The 22,556-nt window shown below is 40.6% G+C and overlaps 1 protein-coding gene across 1 annotated transcript in view; it reads right to left on the minus strand.

Annotated features, from left to right (window-relative positions):
• Window positions 1-4,059: 4,059 nt before the first annotated feature.
• Window positions 4,060-22,556, minus strand: part of LOC309386238 (stimulated by retinoic acid gene 6 protein-like) — a 29,726-nt gene continuing 11,229 nt past the window's right edge. The window contains exons 6-18 of the mRNA XM_081941385.1: window positions 19,511-19,556; window positions 18,214-18,342; window positions 16,938-17,008; window positions 15,339-15,450; window positions 13,752-13,890; window positions 13,182-13,257; window positions 12,580-12,661; window positions 10,827-10,875; window positions 10,624-10,741; window positions 9,395-9,514; window positions 7,841-8,004; window positions 5,655-5,801; window positions 4,060-4,579 (exon numbers count right to left, since the gene is read on the minus strand). Of these exons, the coding sequence (XP_081797511.1) occupies window positions 4,485-4,579; window positions 5,655-5,801; window positions 7,841-8,004; window positions 9,395-9,514; window positions 10,624-10,741; window positions 10,827-10,875; window positions 12,580-12,661; window positions 13,182-13,257; window positions 13,752-13,890; window positions 15,339-15,450; window positions 16,938-17,008; window positions 18,214-18,342; window positions 19,511-19,556 (1,348 nt within the window). The 3' untranslated portion in view covers window positions 4,060-4,484. The remainder of the gene's footprint in view (window positions 4,580-5,654; window positions 5,802-7,840; window positions 8,005-9,394; window positions 9,515-10,623; window positions 10,742-10,826; window positions 10,876-12,579; window positions 12,662-13,181; window positions 13,258-13,751; window positions 13,891-15,338; window positions 15,451-16,937; window positions 17,009-18,213; window positions 18,343-19,510; window positions 19,557-22,556) is intronic.

A 22,556-nucleotide genomic window follows, 5' to 3' on the forward strand; every position in this document is an offset into this window, starting at 1 on the left:
CTGGTGTGCGCTCACGACCAGCGAATCTGTTGCTAAAATTCACCTCTGACAACAGCTGATTGGGGTTATTCCGGGAGGCCGATCCACCCACCAATCAGCTGCTCATGTTGAATCAGGCTAAAGTGCTGAAGCTGACCAGGCTGTTTGCTAAGTACGCTAGCCAGATGAATATTGATGAACGCTGGTAGGCAGAGGCAGCATTTTTTTTTCTTATTGTTCTCGCCAAAAACTAACGTGCATCTTATACTCCGAAAAATACAGTATCTATCAACTCAGAAATGATGCTTTTGAACTGCTAGATGGGCAGGAGCTAAGAACAAGAGACAGTTACTCACTCCATCCTGCAGAGCTGGACTCTAACCACCAGAGTGCTGGCAATTCCTCAGCACATCCAGCATCATTCAGCTTCTATGCCTCCGTGTCCCGTTTCCAAATAAAAAAGTGTTTAATGTACAAAACAGTATCAACAAAACTGAATGGTCCCAGTGTGTTGAAATGCATCAGTCTTCCCACAAGAAGTAGTGACTTAGATATTGTGGAATGATGAGATAGTCCCTCAGTGCATTACAAATAAATTCAGCTGTGAGACCTCTATGCAATTCATCAAAAATGAAGGGTATAGGCAGCCATTAAAGTCAAGTATGCTCTGTAAACAAGGTTTAAAAGCATGCAACCGAGCAGTTATAAAGATCAGCATTTATTAAAGTAAAAACTGCTTCAAAACCAGCACAATTCCTGTCCATATTGTTTCCTTGTCAACAATACAGAAGTTTCTAAGGAGTAAAAAAATCAGAGCCATCCATTCATCGGCACAGATGGGAAAAGTAATTGCCATCTCAATTTATTGCAATCCTTTATTTTCCTCCTACATTGCTCTATAGTTAAGTTCATTTCTCATACCCAAAGGGCAGTTGCCTCACAAATGGTTCTGAAAAATTAATATTCCACGCCAGCCAACTGCATTTGACCCCCCGCAGGAACTTTTTTCCATTACTTTAACATCTTCTATCTATATAGTTTCTTAACTATTCTTCGAGTGAACACATATACCAACCCACAAAGACTTCTTATGCTATTCTGCCCTCCTGTGGCTGTTTGTAATAATTGCAATTTGAGCTTCATAATAGACTAGATGGGTAGGAGCTGGTTTAGGCTCATCTTAGTCCAGTGTTGTGTTTCTCACGACTAGCTATATGCCACTGTGGTGCTTGTAAGCAGAAAGTGGACATTCAGCCCTCTCCTGTTCCACAACTACTTTTGGGGCCTCGATATCCTCAGTGAAAGAATCCAATCTATTTTAAAGTCATCCAAATGAGCAGCCCTCTCCACATCGTGTGGTGATGAATTTTGCTGATTTAATTATAAACAAGCTAATCATGAAGTAATGTTTTTCATCTATTCTAATTCTCCTTCTTTTTCAGGATCACTGGATGATCACTTGGGAGTATTTTTCTGTTACTAGAATGGGATGATCAAGAAAATAATCCTTTGAGAATCTACCAGAATAGAGTTTGCTAAGACTTTTCATGCATTAACGGTAATTTCCCATTTCTAGGGAAACATGCTTGAAAGGTTGATTTAGCTTGTAAATGTTTGTGTATTTAAAGGAACCTTTGATGATCTGACAGGTTATATCAATCTTAACTGTCAAGTTATTTGGAGTTGTCAACTGTCACATCGGATAACAAAATTTAAAGCATCTGAATTCCAGTGTTAAGTCAAAGGATATATCTGATGAATTTGAAAGCACAGAAGAAAAATATTTTGAATAAGAAATGTGATACAATTTTCCAGGTTATCTGGGCTATCCAGATGTTTTTAACCTAAACCCTCATTGGTGGCCACCCAAACTATGATGGTGGAAGTTATAACACATTTCAAGCACACTTGATTCTTTATTCCTAGTTGTAAAGAGGTAAACAGTGGGCAAATTAAGTCATATCTCTGTTTTGTAGTAGTATGGGCTAAGATAATTGTTGTGTCTGAAATCATTCACAATAAAAGGGCAAGTACTGCTCAAGGCTGAGAGGCATAGAATATTAAAATCACCATATTTGTGTCAGGCCTGCAGAGGTTCCTTTAAGAATCTTTGGCCTGCCACACTTTCTTATAATTTCCTATGTGTTTCATTAGTGTAGTAGTTGGGAGGGGGGGATAGTAAGGAGTAGGATTGTGGAATGTATTCTTTTGATTCTTCCTAGAAGCTCAAGGTCATCTTTTGTCTCCGCACCTCAACACCTCCTTTCGCAAAGGAGAAAAACAAATGCTGTCGCTTTAAATCGGAACTGAGAATGCCTGGCTGTGGAATTCTGGGAGTTGAAGTCCACAAGTCTAAAAAAATTTGAAGCCCACCACTGTGTCAGTGCCTCACCAGCCATAAACCTCACGGCACATCACTGCTTAGAATTCTTGCTGGGCTGAAACGTTCCGGGACTTTTGCCATCGATACAGCTGGTCTAACTCTATAATTGCCCTTAATCAGCAGTTGTCGGATTAACGATGGACTTGCCAGACATTTTGAAACAGAAAAGGCAGTGACAGCTAAGCTAGATATGTATAGTAGTTAAGAAATCAAAGACAAACTTGTGAGAAAAAATCCAAGAATAAAGGAAAATCCTAAATGTCCTTCATTTATATATTTCTGGGGAGGAAAAAATAAGAAAATTTATTTTCTTCTTGTGTGTGTGTGTTTTTGTGCTTCTCCTTCCAACATCTGACTGATGCACCTTGACAAATTGTATTTCCTTTATCCCAACACAGGATAACATCTGTGTATCTCTCTTATTTCTCATTCAGTGGTTTCACTTGAACTAGCTATAAAAACATACGCTTGATTTAACTGCTCAGATCCCAATCAGGAATATCTGCAATGGGAATTTAAAAAGTTATAATGAAGGCCATGATATCAAGACTGAAGTGCATTTCCATTCTTTTGCGTACTTTGTATGTGACAATTGGGGGGGAAAACAACACAAGTGAGACTTTTGATTATGTGGTCACGGCCACTATGTTAAATATTTTTCACCCCCTTCAGATTTTCCCAAACCCAACTCATTATGAGTGAAATAAGGATGTGTTATAGTGCCCTAATTATAACGCAACATGTGTGTGTGTTCCATAGAATTACTTCCTCCTCATGCAGGGCATCAAATTAGTGTTCTGATACAGTAAAAAGCACACGCTTAGTCACAAAAACCCTCTTTTTTATTTCAAAGGCTGTGAATTATGTTCATTCACAGCTCGTAATGAGTCCAAATGGTTGTAAAGATTCCTACAGTAGGCTGCCAAAGTCCTTCAGGATAAGGCTGATAAGCACCCACCTTTATCTTCCTTGAAACGCTGCAAAGATTTAATTGACAATTAGCTTGGCAAGGCCACACGGAGCAAAGAGTCAGAACAGAGCTTCAGAAGGTAAACTGACCAGCATGAACCACGTTGCTTCCTCCTGTGCCTTTGCTCCTCCTTTATGTCCTATGGGAGGAGCCAATTACCTCCAAGCCTTACTCCCGAGTCGTCCCTTCTGTCTTAACTGTTCTTGCCTTCTGACAGCTCTGCACATGCACATAGTTGGAACAGGGGGAACCTGTTCCTCTGCCTCACTGCTGTCAGACTCTGGAGGCTCCAGAGGGAGCACATAACTCCCAGAGGGCCCCAGCCCACTCTCTGCCTGTGATGCAGAGCCCTTATCAGCGCCTTTCCCAGACTCCAGGACTGGCCCATGTTCCTCCCCATCCTCCTCAATGACCAACTCTGCTCCAGCTCCGCAGGCCGCCAGCAGACCACAACAATTAGTTTGATTTTACTTTATGCAAATGATATGATCTCTCTTTGTGGCAAAAAACCTGCTTGGACAGTATCAACCGCCATCATGTAAATACACATATAGTTTTTGGGAAACCATCAAAGACGATATGATCTACTGAGGATTTGCAACGGAACAATGTAAACAAATTAATTCTTGAGTGCAGGCTTTCATGAGACAATATCTTGATAAATTCACCCAGATTATGATTAAATATCATCCTTATTTCAACCAATTATTATATAAACACCTGGGGATTCCATCGCTAATACGTTTATTTATATGCTTCCTTTCTTATTTACTGAAGCATTTGTAATCCACATCCCAGAAAATCTTAAACAATAATAAAACAACTTATTCCTTTGCACCCTATTCTTCTTAATGCTCTCTCTTCGCATTTAATAATTGAAATGAATGGAGCCTGAATATTCCAAAGGAAAGTGGCCTGCCACAGAAATAATCATATTTGTCTGAATCCAAATCAACTGGAAATGGGTTTCAATACATAGAAATATCCATAGTGAACATCCTTCAAGTTTTCTTCATCACCATATGCTGACTACTAGGTAGCCATATGCAAAGGAGATGAAATGTTCTGTCTTTTGTTCTGTTAATTCTACTGCACGTCTGAAACTATTCAGCCCTATTCAGATAAAACAAAGCAAGGGCTCTTCATGGATCCTCATTTCGGCTTCCTGTGTGCAGAGAGGCAGGGGTTCTTTAGAAGGGTATAAAGCAGCAGCCATCTTGTCCTGGCCTTCTTGGACACCGTAAAATCTAAAGGAGAAAGGATGAATGTTTAATTTCCAGTATCCTAGCAATTCTTTAGCAATGCCCAAAGGCCCACTGGAGTCTGACTTCACCCACCTAACTAGGGAGACTGTCCAGACTTTTCTAGCTTTACCCTTATCAGATGCACAAGGACCTCAAGCCTCATAGTCCTATAGTTATTACAAGTACTGATCTTGATGGCTGAAGAGAATGGAAGCTGGTGTTCCATAAGGAACTCAAGACCCACCTGTTCCAATTAGCTGGCCTGACCCAATCGCAATCATGATCTAATCCCTTGACTTTTCTGGCTGGTCATTTTAAATTTTGGGGTATTTTAATTTGGTTTTAATTATTAATTAATCTTTGCATTATTGTACAGACTTGTGTTTAATTTGTTTTTATGGGGTTTTGTATTGTGCTATATAATGTTTTTATAATGTTTTTATTCTCTCTGTACACCGCCCCGAGTCCCCTTGGGGAGAGGGAGCGGTTAACAAATCCAATAAATATATAATATAAAAATATATATCAGCTCTGGAGATCATCAGTCCGAAAATGCCACTCTGTTGCCCCAAACCCTCTATCTTCATGGCTTAGGCCACAGAGGGAGCATGCAGTCATTTAAGGCACCTTCCTACTGGCTTCATTTGTGAAATGAGACAATCATTGCCAGCAGAGGTGAGTTCCTACTGGTTTGGACCGGTTCAATCGAATAAGTAGTAACTTGGCCTGCCACGCCCCTGAACTGGTTCTCCCAGTGCCATAGGTGCCTCCATCTTGTTTTTTGCTTCTGCACATACACAGAAGCATTTTTAGTACTGCACATGCGCCCACTGAGAGAACCGGAAGTAGCAGCATCCAGAACCCACCCTGATTGCCAGTACTATCACTCCCCTTTCCCTGTCTACTATGTTGTTTGAATGTGGCATGGATTTCCTAATCTTTGGGATATATAATAAATGCAATGCTTTCTGTTGTTTTCTACAATCTGTTTGTTAAACTTTATTTTCAAAACCCAATATTCTCCTATCTCCTTCATCTACTGCAACATAAACACAGATCAAACCACCGCAGGGTTTACCTGTTGATTGATCAACATGGCAAGAATATGAGTTTCTTTGCTGCTGGTTCTCTATACACTTGGCTGCAAGGTGGTGGCCAAAGCAGAGAAGAATAGGATTGGTGTGATAGTGGTCCATAAAAATCATCCCGATCCATGTCTTGTATCCTGCAAAGAAATAGCAATCCCTTTACTTGGGAAGAAAATTCATCTACAAATGGGATCTGATTGAGCTTCTGGAACAGGGGTATCAAACTCACGTCATCACAATGGCGTCACATGACGCATCAGGACTTTTTTCCCCTTCACTAAACCAGAGGTGGGAATGGCCATCGCATGACGCATCCAATCGGTGGGCTGGGAGTTTGATAGCCCTGTTCTAGAAGATTGTAATTAACTATAGACAATCTAACACACTTATGTGCTTTCCATGAGATTCATCCATCTCCCTCAAGAGCTACTCAACTGTTTCCTCAGTGAAAGGCTATAGATATCAGCATAGTTTTCCTGATGCTACTCAAGCTCTACCCTCTTCCCAAAAGGGAACATCAGACTGGGTGAATGTAAGTCTCATAGAATCAGGACCTGAAGGCATATCCAATAAGAAGGACTTTCAAGTGACAGCAGTAACTAACTAGAAGAAAAGTTGTTGGGAGAATTCCTTGCAAGCATCAATGCAGGTTCAGAAAGATACAGAGATGGTATCTGCTCTGACTTTGTTTGCTTGTTTATTTAAATTTATTGTGGCCACCCACTCCAAAGGACTTACTATAAAAGATTATCCATCCTCCTCTCTCAACTGAAGATGACTTCAAGATGCTGTAGGCTCTTTACAGGAGCCAACCATATCTGTGGGAACAACTGTGGATGGTTGATTAAGGGGTTATGATACCATGGAAGATTCTGCAAAGAAATCTTGCCTTTGGATCAGAGTATGTTCTCCACCTTTAGTTTAGAGATCTGATGTGGATAAGGAGCAGAGGTGGGTTGCTCCCGGTTTGGCCTGGTTAAGCCGAACCAGTAGTGGTGATTTGGCCTAGTCACATAACCGGCAGTTACCCAGGCTGGCCATGCCCCCGAACGGTTCCTCCGTCTCTTCTGCTGTTGCCGGCATGTTTCTGCGCATGCACAGAACAATTTTTAGTCAACTGCGCATGCACAAGCAATGCACAGCAAACCAATGTCAACCGGTAGAGGAACCCACCCCTGATAAGGAGGTATGAGTTCAAATATAGTATTGTGGCTGGGCTAGCCTGCAGTGTAATCTGACATTGGTCCCAAAGTGTGGGCTGCCCTTTCATCTGTGAACTCTCAGCATAGCACCTCCTGGTCTATTCAAGCTTTAGTGAATTCACCCATCAAATGGCATTATGCAGTGGTCATCTCCTCCTCCATACATAAATCTGTGTCAAGAAAAAACATGGCAGGGAAGTATGGAGACCCAGAATATGGTCTGGTCTCAACACATTTTTCCTAATTAATAAGAACTGCTTGGGAGTTGAATTTTATAGATGATTCTCGGCTTCCAACCCAACAGGTAATCCTCGCCTTTCAGCCACAATTGCAGCCAGAACTTCCAGCAAGATGATTGTTAAGTGAGCCAGGCACAGTTTTATGACCATTTTGCCATGGTTGTTAAACAAATCACCAAAGTTTTTAAGGAGATCATGGAATCGTTAAAGGAATCCGGCTTCCCACATTGATTTTGCTTGTCAGAAATCGGCTGGGGAGATCATAAATGGTGATCACATAACCATTAATCATAAATACATGTTGGTTGCCAAGCACCCAAATTTTGATCATGTGACGATGAGGATGGTTGTTAAGTGCGAGGACTGGTTGTAAGTCACTTCTTTCAGCTCCGTTGTAATTTCAAATGGTCGCAAAATGAAAGGTTATAACTTGAGGATTATCTGAAGTTAAATTAACGATACTCCATTAATGAAGTAATACTTGATTCAGGGAAGATAAACTGATGAAAGGACACAACCTAAACCAGGGGTCTCCAACTTCGGCAACTTTAAGCCTAGAGGACTTCAACTCCCAGAATTCCCCAGCCAGCTGACTGGGGAATTCTAGGAGTTGAAGTCTGTCAGGCTTAAAGTTGTCAGGGTTGGAGACCCCTGACCTAAACTAATTTCCTGGTTTGCTTGCTTTTCCATTCAGGGATATTCAAAGGAATGTCCCATAGAAACTCTGGACCTTACCCATGTCAGCTGCTTCATAGCCTTTAGGCATGATGGTCCTATCAATCCGAGCAATCAGCCAGGCTCCCAAAACAACACTGCACATCAGCCGGAAGAGACAGGCGCTCAGGCCCAGCATCACGTTAGAGAAGAACAGGAAGTAATTGAAATTATGGAACACTTTTCTGAAAGCACAAATAAATGACCATTGGAGAGATTCGCATTGATGCTGAGGATCTTGACAGTGGAAATCGAATAAGTGGTCCCTGCCTCTTCTGACGATTATTTGCTTAATTATGTTAATTATTAATTTAATTAGGAAGCGTTTCAGAAGATCAAGATATTCTCTTGAATGTGCTGCTATATAATTTGGAGTGGCTCCAAGTAAAACATGAAGGAAGTTTATATCTAAAATGTTTTGTTTTAAATCAGGGCTGTCATACCCGCGGCCCACAGGGCAGATGCATCACATGCTGGCCACACCCACACCCAGTTTAGCGAAGGGGGGGAATCGTGATACGTCATGTGATGACGCCGTGACGACACGAGTTTGACACCTCTGTTTTAAATGATCGCTTGATGTGATTGTCAGGCCTGGAAGCCATCTTTTTACATTGGGCCTTCAAGCCTGCCACACATTCTACTATAGGAAACTGGGAGGGGGGAATTCAGGGGTGAGTTCCTGCCAATTCTAACCTCTTCTGTAGAAGAGGTTCCACAAATCTACTGTGCCTTTTAGAAACGGTTCCAGCTCCCTCTCCCCGCCCGTCCGCACTACGCTTGCCCTGCCTGCCACTCACTGATTGGCTGGCTCACCAATTGCCCCGCCCACCTCTAAGAGTCCTATCTAAACCTTCAAGTCTTAAAGCTGTCAAGTTTGAACACCCCTGGGGGTTTTTTCTAACGGGTTAAGGGTGCAAGGGTCTTGTAACTTAACAGCTTTAAGACATGCGTGCTTCAAATGCCAGAGTTTCTGAGCCAACATTTTGGTTGCTAAGCAAGAGCATTGTTAAGTGAGTTTCACCACATTTTACAAGTTGGCCATGCCCACTGAGTCACATGACTGCCAAGCCACTCCCACTTGGTCACATGGCCAGCAAGCCACTCCCACAAAGCAGGCCACAACTACAGAAGAGGTTCTAAAAATTTTTGAAACCCACCACTGGGGGAATTGTATGGAGTATGGGAGAATCAAAATAACATTCTTCCTCAGAGAGTCAAGGTCATCTTGCTCCTGCAACTGGACTGACGGGGATGGGAGGAGTCTTCCTGTGGAACAGTGACTGATTGGACCATGTGATGGACTTATGGGTGTTGGGGCAGGATCTTGAACTTTCAACTGGGTGGGAAAAACCTGGAAGCTTTCAGATTCAGGTTTTCCCAGATGTGTCAACATGGCTCTTCTAATAAATTGGAACTTTGAGGAATGTCTAGCCTCTGACTCTGATTTAATTTTGGATGCTATTTGGAACCCTGACAGTGATAACATAACATCATTTACATACTCAGTTTCAGAAATGAAGTAAGTATAGTTCCTAAAAATAAAGAATCAAGACCCAATTAAGGGGAACTTGCCTGTTGTCAAGAGCCAAAGGCTTTTCCTTGTCATCTTGAAAAATCTTTGGCTGGAGAAAAAATTGGCTGGCGGTCACAATCTGCAGCACGATAAACCCTATGACAATGGCAATGGTCAAGCTGAAGGGGAGAAGGCACAAATAAGCTGTAGCTGTGGAAATCTACACCCCCGATGAAAGAAGATACTTTTATGTAGCTATAGCTCTTTATTTTATATACCTTACATGAGAGAGAGAGAGAGAGATGGCCAAATCTGAGCTGACCAAAGTAAAGGCAGAATAAAATCTAATAAATAGACACATACACAAAAACACACATATTTTCTTGTTTTAATTCCAATTGCTCAGACCAATGGGACATGTTCAGCTAAGCCTAGGCCTCCTTCCAGATAAATATCTTAAAACGTTAACATTGAGGACCTCACAGTTTAGTCTTAAACAAGAGTGCAGCCAGGTGCAGTTGTCCTCTAATATTAATTTCATGAATACAGGTAGTCTTCGTGTCAGGGTTAAGGTTAGGGTAAAACACCCCTAGCAAACAGAACGCCAAGGTAGGTAGATTCCTCAAAGAACAGTTTTATTGGATATATTGGATATATCGTCTTTGAGGCTTCAGTGTTGCCACCTTGACTTACGACCATAATTTAGCCCAGAATTTATGTTGCTAAGTGAGAAATTTGTTGAGTTTTGCCCCATTTTACAATATATATATATTTTTTGGCCACTGTGGTTGTTAAGCTAGTAACACAGTTGTTAAGAGAATCTGCCTTCCCCGTTGATTTTGCTTGTCAGAAGGGCGCAAAATGGAAATCAGGTGACTCTGGGACACACTCATAAATAAGAGTCAGTCCTCAAGCATCTGAATTTTGATCACATGACCAAAGGGATGCTGCAACAGTCGTAAGAGTGAAAAACAGTCGTAAGTCACTTTTCAGTGCCATTGTAACTTCAGTCTGTTGTACAAATGAACCGTTGTAAGTTGAGGACTACCTGTATAAGAAATATATTTTAAGAATTGGCAGGAGATTTAAGCTAGCTGAAAAAAATATTCCTATGTAAGCTGGGGAGCCCAAGTTTTGAACCTTTGTATTTGGTCTCCAGAATTAGAATATCTACATAACCCAAATGTCCCATCTTCATGCTCCAGAGACCTCTCACTGCAAAACTGGCCTCTCCATGTGCTCCACCAGACAAAAACAGACATGTTTTCTGGCCATCAAAAGCACTTACATGCCCGTTCCCAAACTTTTAGCCATTTCTATTCCTTGACCGTGCTTTATGGGCAATACCAAACCATAAATGAGCATCACTCCGACGAGGCACTGCATTATGTGGATGACCAGGTAACCTAGAAAAGAAAGCACAAGCGACCAATTGAAAAGGCCACATAAGGGCACTCTACACTGCTAGGGAAAACAATAAAGCATACATACCCCAAACTAGATAGGCAATTTGCCAACCGGAATATCTTGCAATTGCTCCCTGTTAATGTGAAAACAAAAAGGACAGATATTTATGTAGGTATTTTGCCAAATTAATTAATTTATTAGCCAGTTGAAATTCCGTTGATTTTAACTGAAATAAAAATGCATGGTTCTTATTCAAAGTGCCTTTTAAGTACCAAATATAATATTAAAAAACAAAGCTACCACCCCTTTCTGAAAACTTACATAAATTATCTGTTTCTCCTTTCCTATCACAAAAATGCACAAACATAAGCAACAGCCTCAACGTATGATCAAGTATGTCTCTCGTGCAGCACCTTATTGACAAAAAATAATTACCAGTTAAAATTGATACATTAATTCTGGTTACTCCCAAACTTGGAATTCCATGTACTTACCAAGAATTGATAAGAAGTAAAAGAAAAGTCCCAGAGTAGCAAATAAGTAGAATTAATTTAGAAGGGAGTTTGTTTAGGGGTGCAAAATTCAAACCACTACTAAATGTCCGCAGAGATACAGGAAAAAAGTTTTTGCTTACATTTAGAGGCTGTCCAGATTTCTGCAGATCTAGGTAGCTCTAGTGTAAACATTACTATGCCACTACACTCAAGAATAGCAAGTATTTATACAGCATAGTTTAAGCTATAGGAACAGGAACTTAGCAACAGAAAAGCTTCCAAAATACAGAAGGCATCAGCTGTATCTTCTGAAATATATATGGATGGATTACAAAGCTGTTGAATTTCTTTCTACACATTTACCTATAGTAGGAAAAATCTGGGGGAAGCAGTCTTGTGCATACACAATATGCATAATTTTTCAGGCAGATTTCCATCAAGTGATTGGAGACTATTGCTATTTATCCATGGATAAAATTGTAAACTGTGAACGTCAATGACCATGACTTTAAATACACAATTATAAGTGAAACATAGCAAATTCTTCATACTTTACAATGGGTGGATATTAAACATTTATTTCCTATCTCTTGATACTTTGAAGGTCAACAGTGGAAGAGATTCTACTCTCTGCTCAAAATGCAGGCTATTCTTGGCAGGGACGTGCGGTCAGGGGAGGCAGGGGAGGCAGAGCCTCACCTCTCTTCATGAAATAATAGTATATAATATATTATAATATTATACACATCCGTCCGGCCGCGCCCGGGAGCTGCGGAGGCAAAAATGTTGTCGGTGCTCCTGGATGACGAAGGCACGAAAGCGACTGGGGAACGATGAGAACCTTCCTGCCTCTGCTGGATTTCGCGCACTCCTCGTGACTGCAATATGCAGTTGCGAGGAGCGCGCAAAGTCCACCAGAGGCAGGAAGGTTCTCGTCGTTCCTCAGTCGCTTTCGAGGACTGCGGAGCGCGAGCCGGTGGAGCATGCTCAGGAAGACGGGAAATGGGATCATGTGTGCTGGAGGCTGAGGCAGCCTGAGCCTCCAGCACACGTGGTCCCATTCCCCGCCTTCCTGATGACGTCACCAGCCTCACCAGCCATAAACCTCACTGCACGTCACTGATTCTTGGTTATTGTGAAATCTGAATATGAGCCTGATAATTAGAAGAAGGCTGCCATTGTCCTCCAACACAAAGTAAAACTAGCAAGACCAAATACAAAAACTGCAGGGGGATTAGTTTATCAAAGAGTGTTTGAAAGAGTTCTGACTGAAAGGCCACAAAAAAGATTTTGCTTAAAAATCAGTTGGATATGAAGAAGTTAACCAGGATTAGAGAACTCACCACGCTTTGTGAAGATGAAACTTTACTAAATAATGCTGGAAGGAATTCCTTCTGTCCTGCCCGTAGCCTCTTGATATGTTTTCTGGGGGGGGAAAGGCATTAATGCACATTTTTGAGGTAGAATTTCAGAACGCCTTTAAATCATATGTTTTAATAGAGGAACCCTGGTCTGTGAACAGAAAATATCCAGTAGAGCAGGAGTGTCAAACTTGTTTTCATTGGGGGCCGTATCAGGGTTGTGTTTTACCTCGGGGTGGAGGTGGGGGCTGGGATGTGTGACTAAGGTAGGCTTGGCCAGAGTAGGTGTGGACAGAGTAGGCATGGCCAGCTTGACATCACTCATGTCTGGGTGTCTGTGGTGGCCCGAGCACTCGGCCAGCGAAAACAAGCTCCCAAGCTCCGTTTCGGCTGTGACTTCAAGCCTCTGCCAGCGAAAACAGAGCTCCACACGCAGCCCTCCCAAGTTCTTTTCACTGGCAGGAGCACTGCGGTCCTTCACTGTTTCCAGCGTGGCCCTGTGGGCCATATCTAGGCACACCAGGGGCCGGATTTGACACCACTGCAGTAGAGGATCACAAACTCAGAAGAAGATCAAGGCATACCTGTAGCAGGCAAGGATATGGAACACGTAGCTGACACTTGTGAGAGAAGCAGAGCCAACGGTGAAGATCCATACACCTATGGAGAAGCAGCTTTGGTGATTTATTTTGTCCACAACCCCTATAATCAAGTGCCAATTATGTTTCCATACTCAGCCAGCACAAGCAGGGGGGGGGGGGGAAATAATAAACTTAATAGAGTATTTTCTTTTATCCTTGTCTTGTTACATCTCAGTTGTTTTTCAACTCAGACGTTAAACTGATATACAAATGAAAAGGCAACCATTATGGACAATAGCTATGTTTCCTTGACAGTAATATGTCTTCTTAGCATAAGGAATGGGAAATAATTTTCTATCCCTTTTGAACATTTTTTTAAAATTAAACTTTAAAGATCTCACCGTTAACATTTTAAAAACGTCACCTTTAAAAACTACACCCATTGCATTTTTTTTTTCAAATTTGAACATGAAATCCATAAAACAAGGTTCAAAAGCAATCACCAATATTAATTCTATGGCCAGTATTTGCCTATAGATTTAATTTAAAAATCTGATGCTCTCATCACTATACCTTCCATGACTTCAACGAATTCTTTTAAAGGTTGGATATCTGATGCATTGCTGGCAGCTGGAAGCTTCTCATAATCTGATATCAGAATTACCAGAGTACATGAAACAAGCTTGTAAACATAATACTCAATCACAGCAAACTGGAAGAGAAAGAGAGAAGCAGTTATTGGGTGATTGTAAAGGCGTGTGAGGAAGACCTTGAGAAATGGGCTAAAAAAATGCTGCCTAGGGAACAGACCTAAGAAAGGGCATTGGCCACAGCTGCATAATGGACAGAGGAAAAAGCTCAGCAAGGATCCCCTCCCCTCAAGCTGTAAAGAAAATGGCAGGAGATTTGTACTTTCAAATTTACAAGATTCTGTTAATGTAGCCTTAAAGGTAAAGATTCCCCTTGCACATATGTGCTAGTCGTTCCCGACTCTAGGGGACGGTGCTGATCTCCATTTCAAAGCCGAAGAGCCAGCGCTGTCTCCGTGGTCGTGTGGCCGGCATGACTAAATGCTGAAGGCGCATGGAACATTGTTACCTTTTTCCCCAAAGGTGGTTCCTATCTTTCTACTTGCATTTTTACATGTTTTCGAACTGCTAGGTTGGCAGAAGCTGCGACCAGTAACGGGAGCTCACTCTGTTATGTGGCACTAGAGATTCGAACCGCCAAATGCCGACCTTTCTGATCGACAAGCTCAGCGTCTTAGCCACTGAACCACTTTCGTTTCCTGTCCAATCTGCCTGAGAAGATTAACACCAATCTTGCAAGCCTGAAAATGCGCTTCTGTTGTCTTTCTCTTAAACCTGAGAAAATAGGGAGGGTCCCTTCTGAGACTCTTTCTCTGCCCATTGTGCTGCTGAGAGTTATGCAGCATCTCTTCACCCTGCTTCTCAATATATTTCTCATGTATCCTTTATAGTGATTCAGAGATATTGCTGGCAATTTCAGGTCCACAAGCAGACATGCAACTTAACCCATATCTCCCAGATGCATATTTTATGCAGGAAGAAATTGAATCAAGAATCAGCAGCCATCAATAGCTAATATCTCTGAGAATAACAACAATAAACCTTTTATAGAGCTCTTTTTCCTTTTGGTATGAGAACAATATTAAAGCCGATGCTATAGAGCAGGACTCTTGAGAACTTAACCTTAGGAAATGTCCTTTCATAAGCAGATATAACAAAACATAATTCATTTACCCTCAACAATTTCATTAAGTAGGGCTGCTCCTGCAAAGCAGACTGTTTCTTTACAATTTGGGTAGGAACATGTTACACAGAACAATGGAGATTAGGACTTTCCATGAACATTTCTATATTTGTGTTTGTGAGGTGCAAGAAGGAGGATGACTGAAACAATGGTATTTCAATAAGCTTTAAGGAGTCACAATTTGGAACAAGTTATTTTTTTGTGCGCAGCATACAGAAAACAGACCACGCTCTACACAGATTCTATAATCCATTGTCTATTCTTTGTGTTACAAATAACAGTTAATACCCAGAATACCTTGAGTTTAAGGTTAGTGAAATAAAATTGGAAACACCCATGATTTCACGGTTCAACGTGTTTGGCATGAGCCACAACTCTTTGGCTTACCATGTAAAGGCAAATGATGGCAAGCACCGTTGTACTGATCATTCGGCTGGGAAACTGAAAGTAAGGATCCCATTCATAGATGTTCTGTTGGATCCAAGATTTCTGAGGCTTCCTGTTTTTAAGGAAGACAAGATGCACAGCTTGGAGGAGATGGGTAACAAGAAAAAGAGGACAAGCATCATTCACTTTGTATCTTCTTTTACCCTTGATCTAACTGCAGCCTTCTTCAATACCCCATGCCTTTACCCACTCTTATATAATTCTAATATTGAGCATCTATATTAGATTGACTACCGATCAGTTCAAGCTGTTTTCTCTTTCTAGGGCAAGGTTTCCCAACCATGGCAACATTAAGGCATGTGGACTTCAACTCCCATGGCTGGAAAATTCTGGGGATTGAAGTCCATGTGTCTTAAAGTTGCCATGGTTGGGAAGCCCTGTTCTAAGAAAGGGTAGCTAAGCGGCCACCATTCATGGAACACAATAAAGGCAAGGGGACTTAATCAAGATACCCCAATGGATTACCAATTCCCAGGCCTAGATTAGCTCTTGAACAAGAGAAACACGTGGTTAGGGCACCAAGGGAATGGGCACCACTGAGTCTCACCACCACCACCACCACTTTGCCATCATGCTCTTTCCTTTGGCACAGTGAGCAACTAAACTTTAAAATTTTGAGTCTTCATAATTTGTTGGTTGAACAATGAAAGGTCCAAAGGCCAGCATTATTGCACTAAGACTAGGGCATCGTCTGGCTTAATCTCACCCTGCCAATCCCTTCCAGAACTAGATATTAAGAGCACCATTGAGCTAGTTATTTGTCACCAACATCTTCAAAGAACTATGTCACTATGTCCCAAATGAAATGACAATTATTTCTAAGAGTCTTTCCCCACATCAGTGGAGATAGCTCATTGCTTGAGATTATTTACTGTCAGCCCTTCAAGGTAAACCAGAAACCAAACACATGCAGGTCAATATTATTTTACTATAAAGCTATAATATATGTAGTCCTCAACTTACAACCATTCATTTAACAAGTGTTTGAAATTACATCAACTCTGGGGATGGGGGGGAATGACTTGCAACCAGTCCTCACCCTTGTAATCATCCCTGCATCCCCATAGTCATGTGATGAAAATTCAGGTGCTGGTGTATACCAGTATTTAGAATGGTTCCAGCATCCCAGAGTCATGTGACCTCCATTTGTAACCTTCCCAGCCAGCTTCCAACAAGCCAAGTCCATGGGAGGCAACAGGATTCACTTAACAATCACATGATTCACATAATTGTAATGATTCACTAAACAACCCTGGGAGGAATGGTCATAAAATTAGGTGCAACTCACTTAACAATCACTTTGCTTGGCCATGGAAATTCTGGTCCAAATTGTAGTCATAAGTTAAGAACTATCTGTAACATAGTCTTGCAAGACTGAATGCTCTCCCTCCCTCCCTCCCTTTATCTTCATGTAAGCTAGGAAGGGATTCCCCAGAAAACAAAATATGGATTATTGAGGGAACTGTCCCTAGAAATTAAGAATATATGGTGTATATGATATCCTAAGAAACGTTCCTCTAACAAAATGAGTGTTCTCACTGCAGTGGAGGTTTCCTCAACAATTGTTGGATGTATTGAGCATGATGGGTCTCCAGTAAAGTAGCGTTGTCCTACAGGGAAGGAAAAATAATTATTTATTGCTTTAGGCCTTAACACCATTCAAAGGTCAGAAATGGTTAGAAATAAGGAACAGAGGAGTAGAAGTGGCTGATGGACCAGGAAAAAAAATCCCTTTCCCCATCCATCCTGCATCCTACTCCATCCCTCCTCATCTATAAATATAATCTGTATTATTATTGTTGTTGTTATTGTTATTGTTATTATTATTATGTGGTTAATCTTTGGTGAGATTCACAGCCTTTGGGGCTGGTTGGTAGCCTAACAGCTCGAGTCCTAACCAAGGACTTAGGAACTGTTAGGTAACGTCGGAGGATATATGTTGTTCCAAGTAGGGTGGTTTCTCGTAGAGTCAGAATGTTCAAGTCAGGTAAATTTAGAATTTTCAAATAGCGAGGTAGCCCTTTAGGTATTGCTCCAAGGGCTCCAATTACAATTGGGACCACACATGATTTCTTTTTCCACAGTCGCTCAACCTCAATTTGCAAGGTATTTTGTGATTTTTTTCTTGCTGTTTATCTTCAATTCGTGCATCACCAGATATTGCAATGTCAATGAACCAAACTTTTTTCTTTTCAACTATTGTTATGTCAGGTGTGTTGTAGGCCAAGTGCCTGTCAGTCTGAAATCCCACAAGATCTTGACTTTGTCTTTCTCTAAAACCTTCTCAACCTGATGGTCCCAGTGGTTTTTGCTGTACTCAAATCCAAACTTTATTATTATTATTATTATTATTATTATTATTATTATTATTATTATTATTATTATTATTATTATTACTATTACTATTACTATTACTATTACTACTGTTATTAGAATTATCTGTTTTATGGTTTTATTGCTTTTTATGTTGTAAGCAGTCCTGAGTCGCCTGTGGTAGATGGCAAATAAATTTAATAAATTAATTAATAAATAACAAACAAACAAATAGGAGTGATCTCCTGAGTAACTTTGGAGAGAACATAACAGAATCAAGAATATTTTGATGATTCTGGGGCAGGGAGTTAAGTGAGTGTGTGAGTGTGAGTGTGTGTGTGTGTGTGTGTGTCCATTGGTCCGTCCATTCAATAGCTCCAGCTATTGGAGGTGTTAGACATTAGATTGGGCATTGTGAGGATATTGGTCAACATCTGGAGGACACAAATACTCCTGCAAAGAGACCTATGCAAAGGGGAAGAAATACTCCAGGAATACTCACCGTTGGAAGGCCTGTCTGGAACTGGGCCCATGACGCTTTTATCAACATATGGGTGAATTTCCCTAGCAGGAAAAGCTGGCAGACCAAGGAAGGCCAATAGAAAATGATCTTCTCATAAAAGCCCAGAATCTGCACAGAGAAAAAGAGGACCAAGCTGTTATCTGCTGGTGTTACAATGAATCATTTCTATGCCAGGCGGACTCCTAATGATTAGCCCTGCGGCCATATGTTGCCATCCTCAAAAGCTGCCCACATTTCTCTTCCTTCTGAGCCCCAACATTAACCCTCTGAACGTTCAGTTGGACTGCGGGCCCTGAATCAATCCGGAGCTCAGCTGAATGGCTGGCCTTCTGCCCACTTCGCCTGCCAGCAAATCCATACGTGGCTTTGCAGCTGCCAACTAGCCTAAGTCATGCTGGCTTGACGAAAAAGGCTTTCCCTGTTGCTGGTGTTAGCTGGAAATGCTACAAAGCAGCCCTGAGATTCTTGGTTACATCTTTGTCCAGACCTCATCTGGAGCCGCACAGCAGCATCTTAAAAATGACATGACAGCACTTGCTTGGATGTCCCTTTTTTCCCCCCATAAAAGAAGGAAGGACCCAGCATGATGGTGTACGTGAGAAACAACTGAAGAAGTGCAAGTGGGCAGGAGCCCTTACATTGCCAGAAGTGTAAAAAAAAAAAAAGATCCGGAAAGCAGCCGTTTCTAATTATTCTCCAGTGTCTTCAAAACAACAACAACCCCTGACTATGGAAGTCAAAAGTCTTTGCTTTAATGGGACATAAAATATTTTGCACAGTTTTCCTCTCCTTGCAGTTGAGAAGCAAGAAAAATAGCTGGCTAAAAGGAAAAATAACTGGTTTAAAGGAAAAGCTTACTAACTACAGTAGCATCATTTGTAGCTGCTATAGTATTTATCAGCAGCACGGTGGCTCAGCAGTTAAGACGCTGGGCTTGTTGGCTGGAAAGCAGTCAGCCCAGGTACGAGACCCGAGACGCATGCAGCAGAGTGAGTTCCTGTCCTCATCCCAGCTGCTGCCAACCTAGCAATTCAAAAGCCTGAAAATGCAACTAGATAAATAGGTACCATTCTGATGGGAAGGTTCATGACGTCATGCTGGCCACATGACTGAGGAAATGTCTTTGACATTTAAGGCTTAGTGGCCTTAAAACAGAGTTGAACATCACCTCCTTTAGTGGGCAATGATTAGCGGAGAGAGGGAGGGAGGGAGAGGGAGGGAGGGAGAGAGAGAGAGATCCACATTTTGCACTGTTATTAAATAGGTACATACTAACTTCTCCGTGTGGGCACTGTCCAATGTGCAGAGCCATAATTACAAACCTGCCAAAACAAACAAACAAACAAACAAATAAAAGGAAGAACCTCAGTTGTGATGCATAGTTTAGGAAATCAAAGTCCTGAAATTAGATCTAATCCCTGGTGTTTCATCAGAATCTTGTGTAGGCATAGAAACTGACCAGCACCAATCATGGGATAAAATTAAGAATTAATCAGTTCTCAGAATAGAACATTCAGACTTTTTCTTGACTTTTTTTCTTCTCAACTCATTCATTCTTTTTTTGTACATTTGAATGATCCTCCTCCATTCCATCTATGTGAGACCAAACCACCTCAATGCATTTGTTGCATTGATAACTTACTTTTGTATCCACTCTACATTTATTCAGTATTCTTCATTCATGATTCTATCTTTCCTTTAATCACACTTTTCTTGAGTACATATTCCCACTGTATACAATTTTAGGTTTTTCTTAATATATCCAACTCTCAATTCTACGTGATAAAATTAGCAGAAGTAAGCATGTCCTTAAACATGGTTATTGTCTGGCTGAATCTTGTGAGTTTGTAAAAAAAATGCTCTAAAAATAAATAAATAACTTTTCATGTCTTTCACACAAGCAATACACCATAAACTGTGCACTACTTTTCTACTATCATTTGCACAACTTAACATTTTTTTCTGTTTCTCCATTTTGATGAACAGACTATTAAGATACACAGAGTAAAATCTCTTTTTTAATTCATGTATAACAGTATTCTGTATTTTGCCTGTCAGATGCAATCAGCAGGGGGGGAAATGTTAGATCCCCATTCTTCTTTCATTTTACAATGTGTCTAACTTTTACTGCAAATCATCTGGGTTCTGAGTCATAAATGTGACATTGTTCAAATGCAAAAATGCATGCACAGTCACATCCATAATCAACATGTATCTAACTTCCCCAGAGAGGTTTTCTACTCCGTATTAAACTATTCACGAAATATCCCATTTATTCTCATACATGATTTACTTCCATTATATCTTTCCATTTTTTCACAAAATGTTTCATGATTCAAGCCTATTCGTTTTATCATACACCTTCCTTATATCAACTGATATGCCATAAATTTCTTATTTATTTAAACTCAAGGACATGTTGAACACCAAAATCTGAACTGTGCAGCCTTGACCAACTTAAAGCAATTCCATGGCTCCCAAACGTTGCTTAGTTTTATCTTTTGTATCTTTTCTATCAGAATCCTGCCAAAACTTAAATTAATTCCTCTGTAATTTTTGTTTTCACATTTTCTAGCATTCTCTTAATGGCAGGATTTTTCCAATTGTCGGACACAGATGCACAGTCACCAAAAATAACCTTTGTGTTAAAGTGAGAGTAAAGTCTTTTCCAGTTCTGACCTGTTCTTCAAAAGACAAAGAGATTGGAAACTAAACATTTAATATCCATGCATCATAAAGTATAAAGAATTTGCTGAGCCTCATTTGCTATTACATGTTAAGAAGTTACAGTAATATGCATCCACCATTAGCACTAATCTGTCAGATGAAATGTGAGATGGGGGGGAGAATTATCCATGTAGATACGGTAATCCCCAATCACTTCACAGTTCACACCAACCTCCCTTCATCACTTAATAGAGGTGCCATTCCTCAGAAATGATCTATAATGCATCTGTACAAGACATAATGCTTCCAGAGATTTTATTCACTGAAGTAATTGTGCAGGCGGAAATCCAATAGTCCCACAATCCATTCATGGTCACCTGCAACAAAGGGATCTCCGCCTTCTATATTTTGATGTAATTCCCATCATTCTTAACATTTCCTGTCATTCTGCCTTAAATTATATACATTATACCACTCCTGCAATGCTTAAGCCATACTATGGCACAGTGAAGTTAGCAAACTAGCAAATCTGGGGTGCAAAACTCTAGACAGTCACTAGATGGAAGTAAAGTATTAACAATTTACTCCATCACTGCTGCCTTCTAACAACATCCAAATTTTTGTGTTTCACACCTGATAACCCTTTTTTTTATAAATGTCACAGTATTTTGAACATATTTATAATCCAAACATGTTTGATCAGTTTGATTTTTCCCCCTATTATTTTAATGCCATATCAAGAGTCTATGTAGCAATAATCAACCAAACAGTGATATAACAATTTCCCTGCTCCAAAACTCATTTCCCCTTATTTCTACTGTAGTTTCATTGCAAAGAGACGCTCCTTCTAGTCTACTATATTATTAAAGTGAACAATGTCTAATAACCTGGTTTGTACTACATTGAATCGATTTAAAACTATTTCTACTCTCTTCTAATTTGTTGCTCCATGCCTTTTAAATGGAAAAGGAAGAAATTCCTTTGTTTCTGCCTTGCAAGGAGAAAACATTCATGAAGGAACATGTACTTGAAAGGTACCCCACAGTTCCCTTACTGACAAGAAAATTCATTTCTCTGAATCTGAGAACATCTTATACTGAAGGTCTAAAGCTACAGACTCATTGCTGGGCTGATTGAGGATTGTATTGTTAGAGGCGCAGTGGCCCAGTGGTTAGAGTGCAATATTGCAGGCTACTTCTGCTAACTGCCAGCTGCCTGCAATTTGGCAGTTCAAATCTCACCAGGGTCAAGGTTGACTCAGCTTTCCATCCTTCCGAGGTGTGTAAAATGAGGAGCCAGATTGTTGGGGGCAATATACTGACTCTGTAAACCCCTTAAAGAGGCCTGTAAAACAGTATATAAGGCTATTGCTATTGCTATTTATTTGAACTACTCAGAAATCAGACTCAGCATTCAATTTCCTCTAGCATAGGATGAGGGAGAAAAGAATTCTTAAGAGTCAGTCCTCACACCAGTCTATTCCAAAGCAATGCAAAGTATGAGGATTCTTAAGATGGTATTTTTAAATTTGTTAAAAGTAATATCTATTAATATTAATCTACCTATTAATATCTACTTTTATTTTTATTTTAAAAAGCAGATCAAAAAGACCAAAATATCTCTTCACCAGCAATCAGTGCCGAGGTGAGCAGAGA

This window comes from Natrix helvetica, assembly GCF_964273705.1.
Source record: "Natrix helvetica genome assembly, chromosome: 2".
Classification (NCBI taxonomy): Eukaryota; Metazoa; Chordata; class Lepidosauria; order Squamata; family Natricidae; genus Natrix; species Natrix helvetica.